The sequence below is a fragment of the Micromonas commoda genome, chromosome 9, assembly GCF_000090985.2.
Source record: "Micromonas commoda chromosome 9, complete sequence".
In the NCBI taxonomy this organism is placed as follows: Eukaryota; Viridiplantae; Chlorophyta; class Mamiellophyceae; order Mamiellales; family Mamiellaceae; genus Micromonas; species Micromonas commoda.
In genome coordinates, this window is record NC_013046.1 from 92454 (window position 1) to 113489 (window position 21036).

At 67.2% G+C, this 21036-nt stretch overlaps 13 protein-coding genes across 13 annotated transcripts; 7 read left to right on the top strand and 6 right to left on the bottom strand.

Moving 5' to 3' along the window:
- Positions 1 to 254: 254 nt before the first annotated feature.
- Positions 255 to 2366, top strand: MICPUN_61059 (predicted protein; the record flags this gene model as incomplete). Its single annotated transcript, XM_002504101.1, has 1 exon — positions 255 to 2366. The coding sequence occupies one exon, from the start codon at positions 255 to 257 to the stop codon at positions 2364 to 2366; it is 2112 nt and encodes a 703-aa protein (XP_002504147.1).
- Positions 2367 to 2567: 201 nt separating this feature from the next.
- On the bottom strand, positions 2568 to 2844 carry MICPUN_74314 (predicted protein; the record flags this gene model as incomplete). Its single annotated transcript, XM_002504414.1, has 1 exon — positions 2568 to 2844. A coding segment is annotated over one exon (277 nt), but the record flags the coding sequence as incomplete, so codon positions are not given.
- An 889-nt stretch (positions 2845 to 3733) lies between these two features.
- Positions 3734 to 4643, top strand: MICPUN_84970 (predicted protein; the record flags this gene model as incomplete). Its single annotated transcript, XM_002504102.1, has 2 exons — positions 3734 to 4252; positions 4377 to 4643. The coding sequence occupies 2 exons, from the start codon at positions 3734 to 3736 to the stop codon at positions 4641 to 4643; spliced, it is 786 nt and encodes a 261-aa protein (XP_002504148.1).
- A 42-nt stretch (positions 4644 to 4685) lies between these two features.
- On the bottom strand, positions 4686 to 6242 carry MICPUN_61062 (predicted protein; the record flags this gene model as incomplete). Its single annotated transcript, XM_002504415.1, has 1 exon — positions 4686 to 6242. The coding sequence occupies one exon, from the start codon at positions 6240 to 6242 to the stop codon at positions 4686 to 4688; it is 1557 nt and encodes a 518-aa protein (XP_002504461.1).
- A 175-nt stretch (positions 6243 to 6417) lies between these two features.
- Positions 6418 to 8951, top strand: MICPUN_61063 (predicted protein; the record flags this gene model as incomplete). The annotated part of the gene is made up of 2 exons (XM_002504103.1): positions 6418 to 6504; positions 6663 to 8951. The coding sequence occupies 2 exons, from the start codon at positions 6418 to 6420 to the stop codon at positions 8949 to 8951; spliced, it is 2376 nt and encodes a 791-aa protein (XP_002504149.1).
- A 119-nt stretch (positions 8952 to 9070) lies between these two features.
- MICPUN_102120 (predicted protein) lies at positions 9071 to 11100 on the bottom strand (the record flags this gene model as incomplete). Its single annotated transcript, XM_002504416.1, has 2 exons — positions 9071 to 10474; positions 10516 to 11100. 2 exons carry the CDS (start codon positions 11098 to 11100, stop codon positions 9071 to 9073), a joined length of 1989 nt encoding a protein of 662 aa, XP_002504462.1.
- A 509-nt stretch (positions 11101 to 11609) lies between these two features.
- On the top strand, positions 11610 to 13447 carry CDC25 (predicted protein; the record flags this gene model as incomplete). Its single annotated transcript, XM_002504104.1, has 2 exons — positions 11610 to 12066; positions 12243 to 13447. The coding sequence occupies 2 exons, from the start codon at positions 11610 to 11612 to the stop codon at positions 13445 to 13447; spliced, it is 1662 nt and encodes a 553-aa protein (XP_002504150.1).
- Positions 13448 to 13551: 104 nt separating this feature from the next.
- On the bottom strand, positions 13552 to 15343 carry NTR2.3 (major facilitator superfamily). The gene is made up of 2 exons (XM_002504417.1): positions 15260 to 15343; positions 13552 to 15074 (listed from the first exon to the last, which is right to left on the bottom strand). Exons 1-2 carry the CDS (start codon positions 15319 to 15321, stop codon positions 13625 to 13627), a joined length of 1512 nt encoding a protein of 503 aa, XP_002504463.1. The 5' UTR covers positions 15322 to 15343; the 3' UTR covers positions 13552 to 13624.
- A 680-nt stretch (positions 15344 to 16023) lies between these two features.
- On the top strand, positions 16024 to 16587 carry MICPUN_102122 (predicted protein; the record flags this gene model as incomplete). Its single annotated transcript, XM_002504105.1, has 1 exon — positions 16024 to 16587. The coding sequence occupies one exon, from the start codon at positions 16024 to 16026 to the stop codon at positions 16585 to 16587; it is 564 nt and encodes a 187-aa protein (XP_002504151.1).
- Positions 16588 to 16740: 153 nt separating this feature from the next.
- On the top strand, positions 16741 to 17427 carry MICPUN_61068 (predicted protein; the record flags this gene model as incomplete). Its single annotated transcript, XM_002504106.1, has 1 exon — positions 16741 to 17427. The coding sequence occupies one exon, from the start codon at positions 16741 to 16743 to the stop codon at positions 17425 to 17427; it is 687 nt and encodes a 228-aa protein (XP_002504152.1).
- Positions 17428 to 17493: 66 nt separating this feature from the next.
- MICPUN_61069 (predicted protein) lies at positions 17494 to 19170 on the bottom strand (the record flags this gene model as incomplete). Its single annotated transcript, XM_002504418.1, has 1 exon — positions 17494 to 19170. The coding sequence occupies one exon, from the start codon at positions 19168 to 19170 to the stop codon at positions 17494 to 17496; it is 1677 nt and encodes a 558-aa protein (XP_002504464.1).
- A 98-nt stretch (positions 19171 to 19268) lies between these two features.
- On the top strand, positions 19269 to 20006 carry MICPUN_61070 (predicted protein; the record flags this gene model as incomplete). The annotated part of the gene is made up of 1 exon (XM_002504107.1): positions 19269 to 20006. The coding sequence occupies one exon, from the start codon at positions 19269 to 19271 to the stop codon at positions 20004 to 20006; it is 738 nt and encodes a 245-aa protein (XP_002504153.1).
- A 160-nt stretch (positions 20007 to 20166) lies between these two features.
- MICPUN_61071 (predicted protein) lies at positions 20167 to 20880 on the bottom strand (the record flags this gene model as incomplete). The annotated part of the gene is made up of 1 exon (XM_002504419.1): positions 20167 to 20880. One exon carries the CDS (start codon positions 20878 to 20880, stop codon positions 20167 to 20169), a length of 714 nt encoding a protein of 237 aa, XP_002504465.1.
- Between the last annotated feature and the right edge of the window lie 156 nt (positions 20881 to 21036).

Consider the following 21036-nt stretch of genomic DNA (forward strand, 5'->3'; position numbering starts at 1 on the left):
AAATGACGCGACGCGCTCGTTCACAACCGCGACCACGCGAGAGTCAAACGACGGAGGGAGCTCGTCGTCGCCCCGCCTCCGCTCATACCTTCGCGCCGGACTCGAGAGAACCGGTCACCGAGGCGAGCGCGCATCGGCGGCTCTCGCGAAGGTCGGCCGCGTGAACGTCGCGCGGGAGCAAAGAAAAAGCGCGTGGGGGATTTGCGTGGAAAGTTCCTCGATCCGCGGCGAGCGAGCGCGACGTGGCGAACGGGATGGGGGGTTACTTCACGAGCGACCGCGCGGCGAAGTACGGCTGGGGCGTCCCGAGGCTCGCGCTCGTCACCCTCTTTGCGTTCGAGATCGTGCCTCGGGCTTTCCTGGCGGGGTCGCGCGCGCCCGTCGACGCCCTCGTCTCCACGCCCTTGCCGTTCACCGCCCGAGCCGCCGCCGCGCCCTTCGCGCCCCTCACCCTCGTTCCGTACCTCCATTCGCTGCGATGGATCGCGCACGCGTACACGGGCTCGATCGGCGCCGGCGTCAACGTCCAGGTCCTCGGCCTGCTCGGTAACCTGGCCATCATGGCGGTCGCGGGCGGGCTCTGCCTCTGGGACCTGACGAAGGACATCTCGCTCGTCGTCTACTTCCTCAAGACGTTCTGCGGCGACCAGCTCGCCGGAAAGCTGGACACCGCGGAGTGGAAGCTGGTGCTGGCGTTCACGTTTGCCCTACCGCTTGCGATGTGGGGCGCCGCGGGCGCGAACGGCGCGGCGTTCGCCATGTTCCTACCCTACGCCAGGATTGCACCAATTCTCTTTGCCATTCAAGCCGTATGCGAGTTCGGCGACGCGCACCTCGAGTACCACCCCGTCATCGGCAAGTTCTTCCGCCACAGGTACGGCTTCGAGGCGTTCACCCTCTGCGCGCTGACGATGATGCCCGGCGGGATCACCGCCCCGGAGCTCAGGGTGGTTCAGTTCGATCTCGTGATATGCCTCTTTTACCGCGTCGCCAACCTCGGAATCATCCTGCACAAGCAGGGCTTCGCCGTCGCCGCCGCCGCAAGCCTCGCGGTGACTATTCGCAAGGGCTGCTTCCGCGTGTTCGGCGCGCTCTCGGGGCAGAGGATCGTGAACGTGACGGACGCCGAGGTGGCCACCGCGGTGATGCGCGCGAGCGACGTCAAAGGGGACGCGCTCGAGCGACACGTCGCCACCCCGGCGTGGCGACCCCTCCTCTCGTTGGAGAGCGTAGACCACGAACTTTACAGGAACATGCTCAGGGACTTTCACGCGGTCGTCAAGGCGTGCCCGCCGCCGCAGAGGGTCGGGGAGATCGCCAGGGCAAAAGTAGACGAGCTCATGTACAGGACGTACTCGGAGGAGGCGGAGGAGGCGAGCCCGGTGCGGGGAGGCGCCGAGCCGTCGCCGCCGCCGTCGCCGGAGAGGCCAGTCGTCGACGTCACGCTCGCCGATTCCCCCGTCGACTCCCCCCACCCGCACGGTGGCAAGGGCGGGGACGTCGGCAAGTGCCCATTCGTGCAGATGCAACGTACGATGAGGGGAGGAGCGTCGGGGCAGTCGAACGCCGCCGGTCGGTCGACGCCCGCGAGGTCGGACGCGGCTCCGGTGATTGACGCCGACGACGTCGCGAGGCTGTCGCTGAGCGTCTTCATCGAGTACCTCTTCGGCCGCGAGTGGGAGCCGAAGTTTGAGACGCTGCTCGCGGCGTCCTGGGAGTGGCGCAAGGAGATCGCGGTGCGGGGCAGGGCGGATCCGGGCGTGAAGAAGGCGGCGGTGGAGCTCGTGGTCGACGACCTCATCAAGAACTCGCACCTCTGGGATTTATTCGGCGAGAAGTGGAGGGAGCCCCGATACTACTCGCTCATCATGCAGCCGTTTCTGGTGTCCCCGGCTATCAACGTCGGCGACATCGCGGTAGCCATGAAGGCGCACCCGGACCTGGCGCTCGAGCCAGCCATGCGCAGGATGCACCCGTTTCCCATCTTCGAGCGCTGGGTGGACAAGGACGTGGTGGTCGACGGTCGGATCGCGGTGAGGGCCGACACCCAGGTGATCATGTTCACGAGTGATTTCGCAAACTCGAAGCACCTGTGGCCGGCGTTCGGCACGGGGCCGCGAGCTTGCGCGGGAACGTCCATGGCGCTCGGCGTGCTCAACGCGATCCACCAGAAGATGCTCGGCCGACCCGGGTTCGAGCCCGAGCGCGGGCACAAATTCTCCGGCCGAAACAACGACGGCGTCACGTCGCTCTCCGAGGTTTGGTACTTTGCCAAGACGGTGCTGCCGGTGGTTTTCGGGTTTGGGGGCGAGAAGACGACGGAGGCGGCGGCGTTGGAGCGCGCGGCGGCTGCGGCGCTCGAGTAGATCAAGAATCAAGAAGACTCATCACACTTATCATCGCGCGATTGTATTACGAAGCATTATTATGGAAGCTGTTCATCTCTCGGCGACGCGCGTCCCTTAAATCAACGCCGACATCCATATGCACGTAGCAGCCCGCCGATCTGAGCTCGCGTAACGCAGCCGGCACACTCGTCAGCTGATTGTCGGGAAGGTAAAACATCCTCAGGGAGGTGAGCTGCCCAATCTCTGCCGGCAAGCTCGTTAGCTTGTTGTGTTGGAGGAATAACCTCACCAGCGACGTGAGCTGCCCAATCTCCGCCGGCACGCTCGTCAGCTGGTTGCCGCCGAGGTCCAAGCTCTCCAGCGACGTGAGCTGCCCAATCTCCGCCGGCACACTCATCAGCTGGTTGCCGTGGAGGCTCAACCTCTCCAGCGACGTGAGCTGCCCGATCTCCGCCGGCACACTCGTCAGCTGGTTGCCGCCGAGGTGCAACTCCTTCAGCGCAGTCAAGCGCCCAACCTCACCCGGCACCGCTCCGGTCAGGCTAAGCCCATCCAACACAAGCTTCACCACTCGGCCGTTTCTCATGAAAACACCTCTCCAGTGCTCTGCTCGCACAGCCCCCTGCCAAACCCGCTTGAGCACGCGAAGCACGAGGAAGTCGTCGCTCACGCGCCCGGCAGGATACGGCGCCCACGGAAGGTCCAGCTCGTTGTGAGCCCACTTCAGAACCTCGAAGTTCCGTCCGCAGGCGTATTCGCAGAGGCGGTCCTTGTACACCCCTATAAGCTCCACCGCGCGCTCCCTCTGCAGCGACCGCACGCGATCGTCGTCCAGGACACGAACGAGGTGGTCGGCGATATCATCGCCCGCTACCCCCTCGAAGTCGAAAGTCCGCGGCAGAGCCCCGGGCAGGGAAAAAGCCTCCCGAAACGTCGAGCTGAGCGCCAGTATCTGCCGTGTTTTGACCTGCTCGATGTGAGACAGGACGAGCGCCTGGAGCTCGACGGGGAGATCGACAAGGCTGGCCTTCAGATCGCCCACCTCGCGGGGATTGGTGCTGCACGTGTGGCCGGGTTGTGACGACTGCGCTCCGTCGGGCTGGGCTTCGGGCTCTGTGTCGGAAGCTGAATGCGCGGGTTGCAGGGGTCGCCCATCCGAGGTCGCGTGTCCGGGTGCCAGCGGCGCTAGGGTGGACGTCCTTTGACGCTTGATGGGCGCCATCGAGAGAACGTACTTTTGGGTTCGGCCCCGGCTGCGCGCTCCGCTTTGCGCCTCAGTCAACGACAACGAGACATTCCCTCTCGGACACCTTCCAAGAAGACTGAGACGACCCCTCGCTGTCTATTGCGCAGTGCCGCAGGCGGTGCACCGCTCGGGTCGCGTCATGGAGTACGTCAGCCTCGAGGGCCTGCGGCTCGACGGGCGCCGTCCCAAGGAGACTCGCCGCATGCGATGCGAGCTCACCGCGCTTCCCGGCTCCGACGGTTCCGCGGTCTTCGAGCTCGGCAACACCAAGGTGCTCGCCGCCGTGCACGGCCCGCACGAATGCAGGCGGCCGTCCGAGCGCCTGGAGGACCGTCTGCTCGTAAAGTGCGAGGTATCCATGGCGGCGTTCAGCACCGGAGAGCGAAGGCGCCGCACCAAGGGCGACCGGCGCACGAATGAGCTGTCCACGTTCGTCCGGCGATGCATCGAGACGTGCGTCAGCGCCGAGCTCCTGGCGCGCTCGCAGCTCGACGTCTCGATTCAGGTGCTGCAAGCCGACGGCGGTGTCCGCGCGGCGGCGGTCAACGCGGCGGTGCTCGCCATCGTGGACGCGGGGATACCCATGCAAGACACCATGGCGTGCTGCAGCGCGGGGTACCTGGACGATACCCCCCTGCTGGACCTCAACTACATGGAGGTGCGCGATCCCTCCTCCCCTCAGATGCCCCGTCAGATTCCGTCGGTTAGGTTATTTTTCTCGCACCATTAAAGACTCCGACTGACGTCCGTTTCCCCTATCCTCACCCATCGCGCTCACGCAGGAGGGAGGAGGCGGGCCGGAGGTGCACGTGGCGTACATGCCGCAGATGGACAGGGTCGTGGCGATCGTCACGGAAAACAAGGCGTCGGTGGATGTCTTCGAACGAGCGCACGAGCTCGCGCTCGACGGGTGCCGCGTGGCGAGCAAGCTGATGCGAGAACGGATGATCGAGCACGCCAAACACCTGTGGGCGATGAGGCAGGTGACGCTGCGAGTCAAGGACGACGAGACGGGGGACGAGGCGAAACCTATTTCTATGGAAACTTGAGTGTTAGATGGCGAGAGAAAGGGACCCGCCCACCCGCTCGGCTCACGTTTTGGAGTTTCTCGCGAGCACCTGGCCGGCGACGTATCCGACGCCCACGGCGATACCGAGCCCCGTGACCCACCTCGCGGCGACCCACGTCCCGCTCGCGACATCCCCGCCGCCCCCCATCGGGTCGAACGCGTCCTTTCCGTCCGCTCTGGCGCGCAGCGAACCCCGAATCGACGGCGATCTGTTCGCCGCCCCGGCGCCGCCCGCCCCGTTGACGAGCCTCCTCACCTCCGCTCTCAGCGACGCGTTCTCCGCCCTGACGGCGCACACGTTCTCCTCCAGCGACGCCAGCAGCCTGCCGGTGTCTTCGTCCCTGGCGCGCAGCGCGGCGAGGTCCTTCAGGACCGTCTGCATGAACCACGAGTTGGCGAAGGCGTCGTCCGCTCGCGGCCGGCTGGAGATCTCGGGCACGCCGCTCGGGGTCGTTCCACTCGACCCGGGTTCGACTCCGGGCGGGACCGAACCCGACCGTTTCGGCCGATTCTTCCCCGGTGCCGTCTTCACCCCGGTGCCGTCCCCGGGGATACCCGGGGACGGGGACGCGGGCAGCGATCGGGTCCGCGACGGCGGCGCCGGAGACCCGACGTCGAATCCGTTTTGGTTATTTTCACCCGCCTCCCGATCGCCCCCCCCATCCGTCCCGCCGCCGCTCGAGGACCGCCGACCGAACCAGCTCCCGACGCCGGACCCGAACGACGACGCGGCGGACCTGACGCTGTGGAACGACGACGTGCTTCCGACCGACCGCGCGTCGTCGAAGTCGTCGTCGTCGGTTTCAAAGTCGGATGATGCGGATGCGCCCGGCGTTTCCTCGCCGCTAAACCTTGGGCGGCTGCTCGGGAACTCCTCCTCCTCCGTCGCGGCGTTTAGTGCGGCGTGCGACGAGGACGGCGGCGTCGTCGTCGCGGGGGCCGGGGCGATGCCGCGCACCACCGCGTCTTCCTCCCCGCCCGGCATCGCGCTCAGTTTTGGAAACGGCCGGTCCCCGACGTGCGACCCGCCGTAGTTTTCTTCGAGGAACGCATCGGCGAACCGGACCCACTCGCGGAAGCTCGCGCTCGCCCGCGTCTCCATCAGCTTCTCCACGACGGGTTGGAGGGCCCAGGTGCCGCTCGCGGTGACTTTTATGACGGCGCGCATCGCGCACCTGCGCGTCGGGTCCTCGCCGTCGGGGCACACGTACACCGCCACCTCCGTCTGGAACGATTCGCTGCGAGGGGACACGAGCGTGGGGGTCGAGCGAACGCACGCGGTGGACGTCGCCGGATCCCACGCGAACGTCTGCGTCTCCTCGAAGCGCAGCGTGGCCATCGACGTTCCGCTGCCCAGCAGCCGCTCGATGACGCTGGGAAGCGACATCGTCTTGGTGAACACCACCACGCGCGTCGCATCGCCGGACGATCGTGCCGTCCAAGGGGGCACCGACGCGTCGGGGCACTCGCCGGTCTCGTGATGGAAGCGGCGGAAGAAGAAGCCGTCGTCTCCGTACACGACGCGGAGGAAGGTCCGCGCGGGCACGTCGAACGTGGTCTCCATCTCGTACTCCCTCATGGCGCCGCGTTATACCGGGATACGAGGCGCGGCGCCGTGGAGGTGTGCGTGCGGCACCACCGGTAATTCAGCGGTGAGAGCCGCTCACGCTGTCACGGGCATCGGGAACGGTCAACTTTGGGACAGTTGCGGGTCCACGCGTTCCCAGAATTCGGGCCGCCATTGAAGGGGCGCCATGTCGGACCAGCGGTGGCTCGCGCCGCTATCGGTCCGGGAGGAGCCCCTGCCAGACGGGCAGGTACCTCGCGCGGCGCCGTATCGGGTGAGCGCCCGTCCCTTCCCTCGGAACCCCGCCCATCCCGCCGACGACACCGGTCGGGACGCCGAAATAAATGGCCCCTTGTTAGATTCGCCCTCCCCCCCCGTTCCCTCTGCTTCCCAACCGTCCCAAACTGAACCGTCCATCGCCGCCGTCCGCAGGAACCCGTCGAGCTCGCCTCGTTCAGTAAGTCGCGGGAGGTCCCGAACATCTACGACCGCTCGCGGCTCAAGCGGTACGTCCACCCGTCGGTACCCTTCGATCTCTCCGAGGGCCACGCCACCTTCCTCGATCGCGACCGGAACGTGCCGAGGCCCGCGTCGCTCGTCCCGATCTTCGAATCCCTGCGCGTCGCCGGCCTGGACGAGCGCGAACTCGCGGCGGCGGACGTCGTCACCTGGCGCGGCAACTTCGCCAAGATCCTCGGCACCCCGTGGAACGCCAGAGACGCGTGGCACATGGAGGCGGAGCTCGTGCACGGAGTCGCCGTGCTCAACGTCCTGGAACCGCCCGCCTCACTCGCCCGCGAGTCCCAGCGCCAGGGCCGCGACGCGCTCATGGCGTACTGGGGGTACTCGTTCGAGGAGGCGTGCACCGGCGGGATGTACGACGAGCCCATCGATTGCCTCGACGCTTTTTGCGCCGTCGTGCGCACCGGGGTTGGGAGGCACCGGCTCATCATGGGCGGCGAGGTGGACTGCTGGGACGGCGAAAGAACGGGGCTGGCCGGGTACGTCGAGCTGAAGACCACGCGGGTGATGGATAACCCGTCGCAGGTGGCGCGGTTCGAGCGGGATAAGCTGCTGAAGTGGTGGGCGCAGTCGTTTCCCATCGGCGTCAGGCGAATCGTAGTGGGGTTTCGAGACGACGCCGGGTTTTGCCGGAAGCTGCAGACGCTGGAGACGCTCAAGCTGCCGGGGTACGCGGCGAGGCACCCGAGGGCGTGGGACCCGAAGACGGCGCTGCGATTCGCCGATAGATTGCTGACGTGGCTACGGAAGCATCTGGAACAGTTACCGGAAGGTACCCGGGTTCGCCTGGAGTACGAGCCAAACGGGTCGGGCGGGCGGGCGCCGAAGGAGGTCAGGCTTCGCGTCTGCGACGACGGCGAGGTCCCCGACTTCGTGCCCGCGACGGCGAGGGAGGCGCTGCTCCGCGCCGCCGCGATGAGAGCCGCGTCGGCGGCGGCGTCGAGCGGCGGCCGGGGGAGCAGCCTCCGAAGCGGATCAAAGTCGGACCGAGCCAACAGCGGCGGATCCGTCGGACAAACTCGAGACAAACTCGGCGCGACGAAGGAGGGACCGGCGGAGGTGGCGAGCCGGCGCTCCGCGCTGAAACGACCGTCGCCGGCGTCGTCCAAGGATGGGGATGTGGGGCTCGTGTCGGGCGGGTTGACGGCGGCGGCCGGGGCGGCTCTAGAGTCGGCAAAGGCGGTCGAATCTTCGGGAGGGGCGGCGGGCGGCGGGGCGGGTGTCGGAAACCGCGGCGGGTTCGACGCGTCTGGCGGGGCGAATCCGTCCGCGAGCGACGCCCCGGCCGGGACGGTCGATGACCTCAATCACCACCGCCGGGATGATCATCATTCGCACCATCACCATTCGCATCTGCAACAGGCGCCGGCGACGAGGGTCGCGGTGCACTGGGCGGGCGCGGAGCCCCCGGCGCAGCACTACAACCACAGGCGGCGTCGCAGGCAGGAGCGCAGCCAGACCCCTGTTCCCGGCGCCAGGTCTCTGCAGCACCTCTACCGGTTCTATCAGCCGATCGTCGCGGGCCCGGGGTTTGGGGATCCGCTGAAGATGGCGGCGGACAAGCAGGCGTACGCTCGATCGTTGGGCCCATCCGCGATGTCGTACCTGATGGGTTTCGTCCCCGGTGATCAGGGTTGGATCGGAGGCGGCGGCGACGACGACGACGACGGCGACAAGGACGACGACGACGACAAGGCCGACGGTATCGACAGCGGTATCAACGCCGATAAGAAGGGGGGTGGCATCAACGGGTCTTCCACGAAGGATCGCGGGTACGGGTTGGACCCCAAGGCGTTCGCGTTTGACCCGATGAACCCCGCCGCCTCCGCCAAAGCCGCCGCCGCCATGACCGTCGCCGGCAGCGAGGGCGACGGCCAGCAGAGCTCCTTCGTCGCGGCCGGATCGGGGGAAGAGATGGGCGAGGACGACGGGCAGGAAGGGGGCGGGGGCAGCGGCGGCGCGGGCAGCGTCGGCGGTCGGTCCACCGACTCTAGGAGCGACGCGTCGAGGCGAAGGTCCGGCGGCGGGGGTTTCGGCGGAGGGGCGGGCGGCGGCGGCGAGCAGCGCGAGGTGGGGAGCACGCCGCAGACGGCGACGTCAGCCAACGACGGTAGGGGCGTCGGCGTCGGCGGCGTCGAAGGCGCGGCGGATGAGGAGGAGGGCGGCGGGAGCGGGACCAAGAAACCTCGGTCCGGTTGAGAGTGTTTAAAAATGACGGGAGCGACTTTCGCGATCAAGGGAGGGTCCACTTTCATGAGACGGAAACAAACTCTGAGCCGGCCGCGACGGGCGTAAGCCTCCACGCAGCGACCGCGCCATCACCACAGCTTCCGTCGCGGGTCGACAGTCCCGATGGGGGGCGCGGAGACGGATCGAAACAGCGGCGACGTCGGTCGCGGCGATTCGTCTTCGTCTTCGTCCTTTTGGTTTTGTTCTTTTTGGTTTTCGTCCTTTTGGTTTTCGTCCCCGCGGTCCCCGCGGTCCCCGTCGCGTTCGTTCGACGCGATCGGCGGGGGCGGAGCGTCGACGCGCACCGCCGCCGCGACGCTCGCGGCCGCCTTCGCGACGTCGTCCCCGTGCCGGCACCGCGAGCGGCGCGCCGAGCCAAAGCCAAACGCGTCGGCGCCAAAACCAAACTCGTCGTCGGAGGATGTCGTCGCGAAGGCGCCGACGCGCGCGGCGGCTCCGAGCCACGGCGCTCCATCGAGTCCAACGTCCTCCATCGCCCGCACCGCGCCGCACGTCGCGAGCGAGGAGAGCGACATCGCCGCCTCGCCCGTGGCGAACCTCCACCCGGCTACCACCACCGGCACCCCTAAACTCGAAGCCTCCGCGAGCGCGGATGCCGAGTCGGCGGTGACGAGCGCCGCGTCCGCCCACGCCATCGCGCCGTCGTACGGGTTCGGGCCCGTCTCGTCCCACACCCACAGCCCGTCGCTCACGGGCAGGTGGATCGGGGAGGCGCAGCGGTCGCGGGGTACGTCTGTCCGCGGTGGGTCGATCTTCGGGCCGAAGACGAGCCGGCTCGGGTGGTCGGTTTTTTTCCCTCCCCGCGTTTCGTCGTTCGTTTCGTCGCGCTCGTCGATCGTGGACATGGACGCCACCGGCGCGGGGCGCGGGGAATCGATGTGCGCGAGCTCCACCACGCGACGCGCCAGGTGGCGGTGCAGCGCCGCGCGTAACGAACGCGGTGTTCGCCTCGAGAAGGTGACAAACGCGCTGCCGAATCGGAACGGTTTGGGTTTTTTGTCGTCGCCGGAGCCCATCGCGCGTCGCGCCGCGACCGGATCCGCGCACGCTCGCGTGACAAAGTCCGCCACCTCCGCGGCAAATTCCTCCTCCGCCGCGGCGTTCCGTCGGACGCCCCGCCAGTCCCTCGCGGTCTCGATCGCGCGCCTCGCGCGCCTCTCCGCGGTTGCCAAAAAAAATCGCGCGCATCCCCAAAAGTCGGCACCCTCGTCCCCGAATCGCGTCCCCGGAGACGACTCCTCGCGCCTGGACCACCCGCCGAGGTTGACGTGCCGCGTGGGACCGCCGATACACACCACCAGCCTCGGACCGGGCCGAGTGGCAAACTCTTTTCGCCACTTTTCCCTCGCCGTCGCCAACGCCTCCGAGTCGAGCCTGTGCAGAACGGCTCGAGTCACGCACACCTTCTCCTCCTTAACCTCACCTCGCGTGACCCCGTCCCCGCCCATGCCCCTCGCCAACAGCCCGGGGGACTCATGTCGAACAATCGCACGTCGCATTTGGGGTCCCTGACGTGCACGGTGAACACCGCGGGTCCGCATCTTCGCCGAAGCGCAGCCGACGCCGGCACGGTGGATCGCCCCGACGAGACCACGAGCGTCCGCGTGCGATCGCGGCGGTACGCCTCCATCGCCTGCCGCGTCATCGGCGCGAGATCCGCGCCGAGCCACACGCGATCGCCGACGCCGCTCTGGGAGAAGATCCGGTCCCACAGCGCGTGCAGGGACACGCGCAACGCGACGGGCAGTCGCGAGATGAGGCGAGCGATGCATTCCAGGTACGACGGCAGCGGCGCCTGTCTCGGCCCGCCGCGCTTGACGAGCTGGCGCGCCCCCATGCTGTGAGACAGTCGCTCGGACCACGCGGCACCGAGACGCCGCGACATCATCAGCGCGGCGTCGCCGACCAGGCGCACGTCGAACACGTCGCCGCCCCGCGGGCTCGTCCAGCCATTGGCGCCGTGGAGTCCGAGGGCGCGCACGAGTCCCACGCACTGGCCCTCCGCGCCCAACGCGCCGTTGGAGAGGACCAACGCGCGCCGGACGACGCCCCGCGCGGAGCTTTCCTCCAGCGCGAGCGACGCCGCGAGCGGAAGCATGACCTCGGGTACCCTCAGCCTCCCTCAAGCCTCGGCGGTGTGTCGCCGCGAGAGCAACGACAAGTTTTTAGCTGCAGATTCCATCGACCGCCGGATCGATGTTCCTCGATGAGAGGGGGTGTTGGTCAGAAACGCTCGAAACTCGTCCGTTTCGGCCCTTCCCATCCGTGCCGCGCCTCGGGCTCTCCGCGCCGCCGGACGCTCCAAGGACCGAAAGCACCCGGTCGCCCCGCCATCCGCCGCGCCCCGCCGCTCGCACACGCGCCGACGCTCGCCACCGACGCGGGCTGAATCGCCCTCTCCGGTGCGGCCCGGCCTAATTTCGGTCGGGTTGTTACCCTCTCTTTTCAACTCGTTGGGCCCACAGCCTCTCACGGCTGGGCCGAAAATCCAAGCCTCCGCCTCTGCTTTCGGTTCAACAGCTCCACGCTCGGCGCGGGGTGACGCACACGGGAGGCGCGAGACCCGCGGGTGCGAGCGTCGTCCGGACGTCCTCTCGCGCGGCGGAGATGCAGAAGAAGGTCAGAGCGCAGCGCGCGCTCCTCGGCGGCGGCGGCGAAGGGTCCACGGGCGGCCCCGGAGATCCGGGATGCCGTGCTATGGCGCTCGGTCATGGACACGATCCGGGCGGGCTGCTGTCGCCCGTGTCCAGCATCGGCGTCAAGCTCGACTCGCTGCACCACTGGAACGGCACCCCGGGGGCACCCGCGGGCCACCCGGCGGCGATCGACGGCGCGCGAGTCCCCAACTCGGCGATGATCGAGCGCGCGCGTCTCGCCGAGCCATCGTCGATGTCCTTGTCCTTTTCCCCGGGCACCGCGGAGCAGGCGCACGAGCTGAGGCCCTCGGGCTATTATCCTCCCACGACGGTGGCGCCGGCGACGCGCGGGAACGTGGAGCGGGACCTCGAACCCGTTCGATCGAACGACGGGATGTCGTTCGCGGACATGCTGGCCAGGAACGGAGGTGCGAACCCGTCGCGAACCCAACCGCCGTCCCGCGCGGCGCCCCTCACGCGCATCCTCCCAGATTTTCAATTCTCAACGTTCGAGTTGAGTCTCCCCACGCAATTTTCGACGCGTCATTTCCCATCCATCCATCTGCCCGCCCGCCGACTGACCCTCCGCGCGCGTCTCCCTCAGGCGACTCCGCCCCGGTCGAACCGGAGCATCCAGGCGCCAAGCGCAAGGCGGCCGCGATCGGCGGACCCGAATCCCCGCTCGCCTCGCCGCCCTACTCCGCCGTCATCCGCCGAGTGGACTCGAGGGACGATCGGATGTGCACGCCGTCGAGCGCGAACTCGTCGCCCATGGATGCGCGCGAAGATTTCGTCTCATCCGGGGGGCGAGGAACACTGGGAGGAATAGGAACACTAGGAGGAAGCGGCGGCGGCGGGGAAGGCGGGGAAGGCGGCCGAAACACCGCGGTTCACGGCGCATTCTCGCCGCTTCAGGAAGGCCCAGAGTCGATCTTGCCGTGCGTGGTTGACGCGGAGCACGGGCTCCCGCACGTGCTCGACGAGACGCTGGCGAGGGTCCTTCAGCAGTGCGCCGCGGGCGCCATGCGCGCGCACGTCATCGACTGCAGGTACCCGCACGAGTTCGACGCCGGGCACGTGCGGGGCGCGGTGAACGTTCACGAGCCGGCGGCGCTGCAGCGCTACCTCTGCGCCGTCCTCGCCGAGGACGCGGATCGGGCGCAGTTTTTGTTGGCCAATTCATCATCGAGAATGGGGGACGGGCGGGCTCAAAACGTGGGTGGGGTGCACACGCACGACGACGACAGCGTTCGCAGGTCGCTCATGGCGCACGCGCAGAACAGCGCGTTCATCCTGTACTGCGACTTTAGCGGGGAACGAGCGCCGAGGATGTGGCGACACGTTCGCAACCTCGACCGCCGCGATCACGTCATGGACTATCCGTGCCTGTCGTTTCCGCACATGTACGTGCTGCGGGGAGGGTACGCCTCGTTCGCGCAGAGGGCTGACCTGCGAGGGTGGTGCACCGGGCCGCACCTTCGCGTGGACGACCCGGGCGCGGTGGAGCTGAGCAGGCGATGCGCGAGCGGATTGCGAAACTGCTGGCACGTCGCGAGGCTGAGCAAGGGCATCGGCGACGTGCCCCGCGTCGGTTGCGGCGGCGGCGGCGACGACGACGGCTTCGGCGTCGGCGGTATCAGCGCCGGCGGGACCACGCGCATGAGGAGCCGGGTGTTCGGCCGCGACGACGACGCGTTCGAAGAGGAAGGGGAGTACGGGGGGAGCTGGCGCGGGGGCTGGGGCTGGCGCGGGCGGTGGGAGATGAGGGACGAGCCCAGGGAGTGCTTCGACGACGACATGTGCGAATGATCGGGCGTGCGTCTCGCGCGTGTGACGCGCACGCGGGAGTCGACCCATCGCGTGGGGTACGCGCGCACGGGAGTTGAACGTGGAGTTGGAATGTGGAGTTGAATAAGATGAAAGAATGCGATTGATGATACAAACTCGCGTAATAACCGGCTACGTCTTAGACTGGCTACTAGTAGATCACACCTTCGCGACGACGGGGCTCTCCGCCGGACGCATGGACGGCGCACGCTCCTGGTACGAGTTCTGGCAAAACTTCTGCACGGGAAGCGCAAGACCCTCTTTGATCTCGTCCTCCGTGAACTCCCTCGCGATGTAGTAATCCTCCTCGGAGACGTTGGGATCGCCGGGGAAAAACATGGAGCCCCACATCGGGAAATGGATCGGGATGACGAGCAGCGTGACGCCGATGATGGTGAAGCCCATGTACATGATGCCCTGGTACACCGGGATGGACGCGGACGTGAAGAAGAGCGCCATGCAGATCGTGGATCCCGCGTTGCCGCCGGCGCCGATGTACCCGGACACGACTCCCAGCGCCCTGCGCGTGATGTAAGGGACGATGCCGTACGACGCACCCTCCGACGCCTGCACGCAGATGGAGAAGGCCACCATGAGTAGGATGGTGGACGCCAGACTGTCCTTGGCGAGCCCCATGAATATGCAGAGGACGCCCTCGACGGTCTGAACCACCCAGAGGGTCCAGAGGCGCCCGCGCATGCCGAATTTCACGGACATCAGGTCGGAGACGTATCCCCCGATGGATCTCGCGAAGAGGTTCATCAGGCCGTAGGTGGACGCCAGGGTGCCCGCGGTGACGAGGTCGAGCTCGAACTGATCGTACAGGTACGCGGCGACGATGTTGTTCATGGTGAGCTCGACGCCGAAGCAGAAGCCGTAGGTGGCGACCATGCACCACATGCGGTAGTTGGTGATGCCGAGGTACTGCGTGTTCAGCGCGGACTTCTTCTCGATCTGGCCGGAGGTGTGAAGGAACTTGAAGTTACCCTCGGGAAGATCCTGCCCGACGAACATGACGGCGACGCCCATGATGGTGTGGAGGAGGCCGGGCACCAGGTAAGCCCACCGCCACGCGGAAAAGACTCGACCCTCCGTCGCGGAGGTCATGGCGCGAAAGATGAGGGGCATGAGGAACTGCGTCACGCCGCCACCGAGGTTACCCCAGCCCGCGGCGGTGGCGTTCGCGAGGCCGACGCACTTGCCGTTGAACATGCACGACATCCAGAACTGCGACGCCACGAAGGTGGCGAGCCCTAGGCCGATGCCCATTCGGCAGATGAGAAATCCGACGGGGGTGGTGACGTACGACATGCAGAAGCAGAAGGGCGCGGAGAGCAGGAGGACGATGGAGAGTCCGTACCTGGGACCGACGACGTCGCAGACGGAACCCATGAGGACGCGGGCGCCGATCGTGCCGGTGACCGCGGCGAGGCCCGCGGAACCGAGGTCGGGCTTGGTGAGGTCGAGGTCCTCACGGATGATGGCGATCATCGGAGGAGCCGCGAAGGTGGACACGAAGGACACGAAGAAGCCCATCCAGGACATGTGGAAAGCGGCATGGTGCGGGTGGCTGAATGAGAATATGTTGAGGCTCTTCGCCTTGTTCTCGCTGCGGAAGAGGCGATCGGGGTGGGGATCGGGTCAGCGTGACGATGTCCGCGGACGGCGATGACGAACCGGGGAGGAGGAACTTTCTTAACGGTGACGACGAGGTCCCTAGGGCAAGTGTTCAACATCGCTCCGGTGAGCGCCGCTGAGACGGAGAACGGGGGATTCGCGGCGCGGGGATCGTACCTATCCACGGGGATCGAGTACGTGGGCGGAACCCATTCGGGTTGGGCCAAGGAAGCGGACATCTTCCGTTCCGTGCCTGCGGCGCTCGCTGTTTGCCTTGGACGAGCCCTGAAAAAGGCTGGAAAAGGCGAACGACGCGGTGCATGAAGTGAAAACGGCCGATCTGCTCCCACACAATTTTGACGGCAAGTGTCTCCCGAGGCCTCCTCCTCAGGGGTAATTTTGGATCAGAAAATGGGCCTATATGGGTAATCAGTTAGAGTATCACTCTGTAACCTGAAAAGTTTTCGTCAAAATTGCCGGTCCAACCAGTGCGGCGAGCGAGGAATGGAGAGGAGGTGTCGGCAGAAAAACCCAGGTTGCGTCGCGAATCTTAACTGTTTTCTAACCGTCTCGCCTGTGAACGACTGCGGCGATGAAAACGTTTTCATGTCGAACATCTGTATGAGTATCGTTACTGACACCATCGCTAAACCGGGATGTTTCCACATCGGAATATTTCCAGCAAATCTCACGACCCGCCGTCACAACAGGGCGGACCCGTCGCCTCGGGGGTGGCTTTCGAGCCCCTACCGCGGGACGCGCATCCACCCGATAGCCCTCGCACGACGTCGAGGACTCCGACGATCCGCGCGGGGACTCGCGCGTGCCGAAACCCGAGCGAAGGGGCGAGCCCCCGCAGCCGTCGCGGAAAAGAATACTGGTAAGCGCGCAGCCCCGGCGCGCTTCCATCGGCTCGGATGGCTCCCATCGCCGCGGCGAAGATGCCGAGGACGACCCTGGCCGGTCGGATCCGATCGAGCGTCCACGACGCCGGGGCGGACGAGCGCGAGGTCGACGCGTCCCTCGCGCTGCTCGCCGACGTGGTCCTCCTCAAAGGTCTCATCGACGGAGCTCCCGACAAGACGCGACGACTATCGAGAGAGCCGTGTCCCCACGGCGCGAAGTATCGCTCGGCGTGCAGGGTGTGCAGCGCGTGTCCGCACGGTCGTCAGCGCTGCAGGTGTAAAGACTGCGGCGGGGCGTCGATATGTTCCCACGGTCGCAAGCGCACGACGTGCAGGGAGTGCGGCGGCGGCGGGCTCTGCGGGGCACACGCGAGGCAGCGATCGTTGTGCAAGGAGTGCGGCGGCGGTTCCATCTGCGCGCACGGTCGCCGACGGGTGATATGTAAGGACTGCGGCGGGGCCGGGCTGTGTCCGCACGGTCGACAGCACCACGTGTGCAAGCCGTGCGGGGGGGCGTCCATCTGCGCGCACGGCCGCCGCCGCGACCGATGCAAGCCGTGTGTGGCAAAGAAGTTTATCGCCGCGACGTCCAAATCTTAAACCAAGGCGCGCGCCGAGGAGGCGATGACCGGCCCAATCGCGGCGTCGTGGACGGAGGATAGTGCGGGGAGTGCGAAGGGTGACCTTCGGGGCGAAGCGCGGGCCGGTCCGAACGACGGTTGCGCGCGAGTTGATATGTTGTAACACTGGACTATGAAAGTTGGCACTGCTCGTGCTCGCGGGCGGGCAGACTGGTCAGGTCATGACTCTCCGCAGTCGCGTCACTTGGGTCAGACGGGGAGGCGCAGAGAGATGTGCTGCTGCCTGCCGCCGTGCTTCTGGTGGCTGTGTTTCACCCCGCGCGCTCTGCACAAAATCGGGGGCCCGCGGAGCCTCGAGGAGATCGAGCGGCAGCGGAAGAGGCGGGAGGAGCGCGCGCGGCGACGGCGCTGGTGGCGATGTCAACGCGCCCCCCCGGATGGAGAGCGAAACGGGGAAACCGCGACGGGGCAGGTCGCGTCGCGCGGCGGCGAGATCGAGCTCGGCGAGATTCGCGTCGTCGAGGACGACGGAAGGCTCCAGAACGACGCCGAGAAGGAGATCGGCCCGGCGGACCCGGGGTGGCACGAGCGCATCCACTCCAACCCCGCGTTCGACGCGCCGGTGCCCCCGTTCGTCCCGCTCGCGGTGGTGAGCGAACCTCCCAAGACAAACAAGCACCACCTGTACAGACGAAAGGATTACCTGCTCTCCAGGAAACAGAGCCGGGAACGGGAGAGGGCGAAACGGAAGGTGGAGAAGGAGCTGGCGAGGAGCGGCGGCGGCGGAGGCGGAGGGGGGACGTCGTCGGGAAACCCCGGGGGGGAGGTCACCCCGTCGCCGCGAGAATCAGCCGGCTGATTGATTGATAGACTATTCATCTCTCGACTGATGATTGACGTTGACCTCAACCCTGACTTCAACCACTCACCCGCCGAGCAGCCAGCTGTACTCCGAACGCGTCGCGGTCGCGTCGTAATCGCTCGTCGAGTCGCTCGCGTTCGTCGTCCAATCGTACGACGCGTACGCCAAGCGCACGCCGCCCCGCCCGTCCGCCAGCATCCCCTCCAACGCCGACCTCTCCGGGCGCCCCACCGGCATCCAACCGCGAATCCGTCCCAGAACCTCCTCGTCGGTTCCCCCAAAGTCGCGAGCGTACCACCGAAAGATCGCGGACGTCGTCACCGTCCGCGTGGGCACGTCCACGAACGTCGAACCCTCCACGAACGCCTCCGCCGCCGCCTCCAGCTCCGACTCGACGTCCGCCGAGGTGTACGAAGACACCGGCGGACACGACTTAGCGCCGCAGTTGAGCGCGAAGTGGATCCGCGCGTCAACCGGTGAGTCACCGCCCGGTGAGTCACCGCCCGGTGAGTCACCGCCCGGAATTCGAACCGTCGCGAACCGAACCCTCGGGTCGGACGCGGCGAACGGCCGGAACAGACGGTACGGCTCGCGTCTGTTCCCCCGCAGCAAACCGTGCTCGATGTCGCTCAGCGAGTACGCGTCGCCGCCGACGCACAGCTGGACGTCGTGAAAGAAGGTTCGCCGTTGGGCCCTGGTCCTCGGCGCGCCGAACGCGGCGATCGCGAGACCCACAGTTAGGTTGTACGCGTTGATCAAGAACGCGAGGCGAGTCTTGCGACCCAAAGCGTCGAGACGAACTTGCCGCAAAGCGCACGCGCTCACCCGCAGACGTTCAAAGTCGGGCGTAGCTCTCACGGCGTCGTAGCGCACGGCACCCGGATTCGCAACGTCGGCGTGTGCGTCGCACAGCGACGTAAACTCCGCCCTGAGCGCGGCGCACAGCTGTGCCGGGTCGTCGCGAGCGAGAGCGTCGTCGCGTCGGTTGATCCAAGCCAGTCTCCACGGGTTCAACCAGCCCGGGTGATTATCCGGCTGGAGCCTGTAGAGCGCGCGTCGTTCGTCGCGGAAACGAATTTTGAACGCGTGCGCGGGGTTCGAACCGCCGACCTCGCGGACGACCTGCGCGTCGCACAGCCGCTGCGCGAACGCGGCGGCGGCTTCCCTGCCCAAGTCGCTGGGGTGCTTGCGGAGCAGCGCGGTGACGAGATCGGCGCCGGTGAAGCACCGCCTTTGGACGACGCGCATCAACCCTCTGGGCGCGCTGTCTCCGACGCGCACGATCGATCGAAGCTCGCGTATCATCGCCACGAACCCGAAGCGGACGCCGTTCAGCGTGGCGACGATGGGCTCGTCGTCGTCGTCGTCGTCGTCGTCGTCGTGGCGGGGCATCGGCGGGCGGCTGGGCGTGGGCGTCGCGACGGGGTCGTCGGCGTCGAGCGCGAGTCGCGGCGTCGTCGGGTCCGGCGCGGCGAGCGCTTCTCGCACCCTTTCCAGGAACCCGTCCGGTCCGAGCTCCGCCTCCAGCGCCTCCAGGTCGTCGGCGCCGCCCACCACCTCGCGGTTGAAGAGCACCTGGGGCACCGAGGAGGATCCCGTCAGCGCGCGCTGGTCCGCGAGTCGCGCGGGACGCGTCGTGAGGTCGATGACCGCGTACGGGACCCCACGCGCGTCGAGGAACGCCTTCGCCCTGGCGCAGTGCGAACACCCGGCGGAGGCGAATACGGTGACGCGACCCATCCTCCGCGAACGCGCCCGAGCGAGTGAGTGAGATCCGGTAACAACGACGACTGACGACGGCGTCCCCGGTTTTCACGTGCAGAACGTGAGCCCGTGTGATGGAAGAGACGATAAACCGCCGGTGCCTCGGGCGCGGGCCAGTGTCGGTCCGCCGCCGCCGCCGCCGACGTCGGTTCTCCGTCGACGAGCGTCACGAGATCATGCGAGGCGTGTACCTGTCCACGCAGTACGGCGGCAGCGTGCGCTTCGCGCTCGGGTTCGTGGCGGGGATCCTCCTCCGCGAGACCCACCTCCTGCGCAAGGGCCGGCGCCCGCCCAAATCGGTGCTCGTCCCCGTGCGAGGGTACAAGGGAACCTCCTCCGCCGATCGCGCCCGGGAGACGGAGGGACCGGACGCCGGGCCGCTTGTGTTCGTGCGCAGGCTCGAGGCCGGAGACTACGCCAAGGGCTTCATGGAGCTCCTCGCCGTCCTGACCACGGTCGGCGACGTCGCCGAGGGCGATTTCATCCGGAGGGTGCGCGACGTCGCGAGCGGGCCCGAGTACGTGTACGTCGTCGAGGAGAACGGGAGGATCATCGCCACCGGGACGCTGGTGGTGGAGCGCAAGTTCGCGAGGTCGTGCGGCGTCGTCGGGCACATAGAGGACATAGCGGTGCTGACGTCCGCGCAGGGGCGGGGGCTGGGCAAGGTGATCATCCACGCGCTCATGCGCGTCGCGGAGCGGATGGGATGTTACAAGGTGATCCTGGACTGCGCGGAGAAGAACGTCGCGTTTTACGAGAAGTGCGGCCTGACGCAGAAGGAGATCCAGATGGTCAAGTACTTCATCGACTGACCGTACGAGCGGGCGGCGGCGCCCGAGACTCCGTCTCGCGATGACGTCGACCTTCAATAAAACGCTACGTACGACGCCGAATCTCTCGCCCCTTCCTTCCTTCCTTCCTTCCTTCCCTCCCTCTTCTCCCTCCCTTCCGTCCCACTCCTCCCCGGAGACGTCACGTGCCCGGTCCCGTCGTCGGCGTGAACGACTCCGCGATGGCTTTCGCGCCCGATATGTTCCACGTCTGGAACTGGCTCCGCACCAGCTTCGTCTCGGGGTCGAGAGAGTACACGGTGTGGCCCGAGTAAGGATCCACCCTGGGTTTCCACGGGAACCGTAAGTAGCCCTGCAACTGCCAGTCCGCCTCCACCGTGTTTGGCGACGTCACCTTGATGTCGTACAGGTCCACGGACGACGTCGCCGGATCGAAGAGCAGGCCGAGGGCGGTGAGGTAGCGCGACAGGCCCACGACGTCGTTGGTGGGATCGGTGAACCTGCAGTCGTCCGCGAAGATCTCCCGCGTCAGGTTGCCGGTGACGAAGTACTGACCGTCGCGGAGGTCTCTCTCGAGCTGGTCGCGGACCTTCTCGGCGGTGAGGTCGGTGCGCTTGTCGCCGCCGACGCGCTTGACCTCGCCGAGTGGCGCGAGGGGCAGCGCCGAGGCGCGTTGTTCGGGGCCGGATGGGGCCACCGCGGCAGCCACGAGGGCGACGAGCGCGTGCCGTCTTCGAAGGTGGACGGGCGGCGAGGATGGCGAGGTGGACGACGACGACGAGGCCTCGGCGTCGCCCCGCGGCGATGCCGACGCGGTGACGGTGCGTCGACACGGGCCGCGGGGCGAGACCGTCGCGGCCGCGGTCGTGCGGGTGGTGGTCGTTATCGCGCTCATGCTCAGTGCTCGAGTTTCGATGGTGCTGTCCTCGACGTCATCGATGTCTGAAAATATGTTCTGATACGCGCCGCGAGCCGTCACCTTTCGGGGTGCAATCTAGGGTTCCGCCCCGCGCGCCCCGCACTGCGCTCGACGCCTCCGCGCGTTGGGCCC

Coding starts and splice junctions, on each gene's coding strand:
- NTR2.3 (XM_002504417.1), bottom strand. CDS start 15,321: ATGTCCGCTTCCTTGGCCCAACCCGAATGGGTTCCGCCCACGTACTCG. Junction 15,075..15,259: donor TACTCGATCCCCGTGGATAG/GTACGATCCCCG, acceptor CCTCTTCCGCAG/CGAGAACAAGGCGAAGAGCC.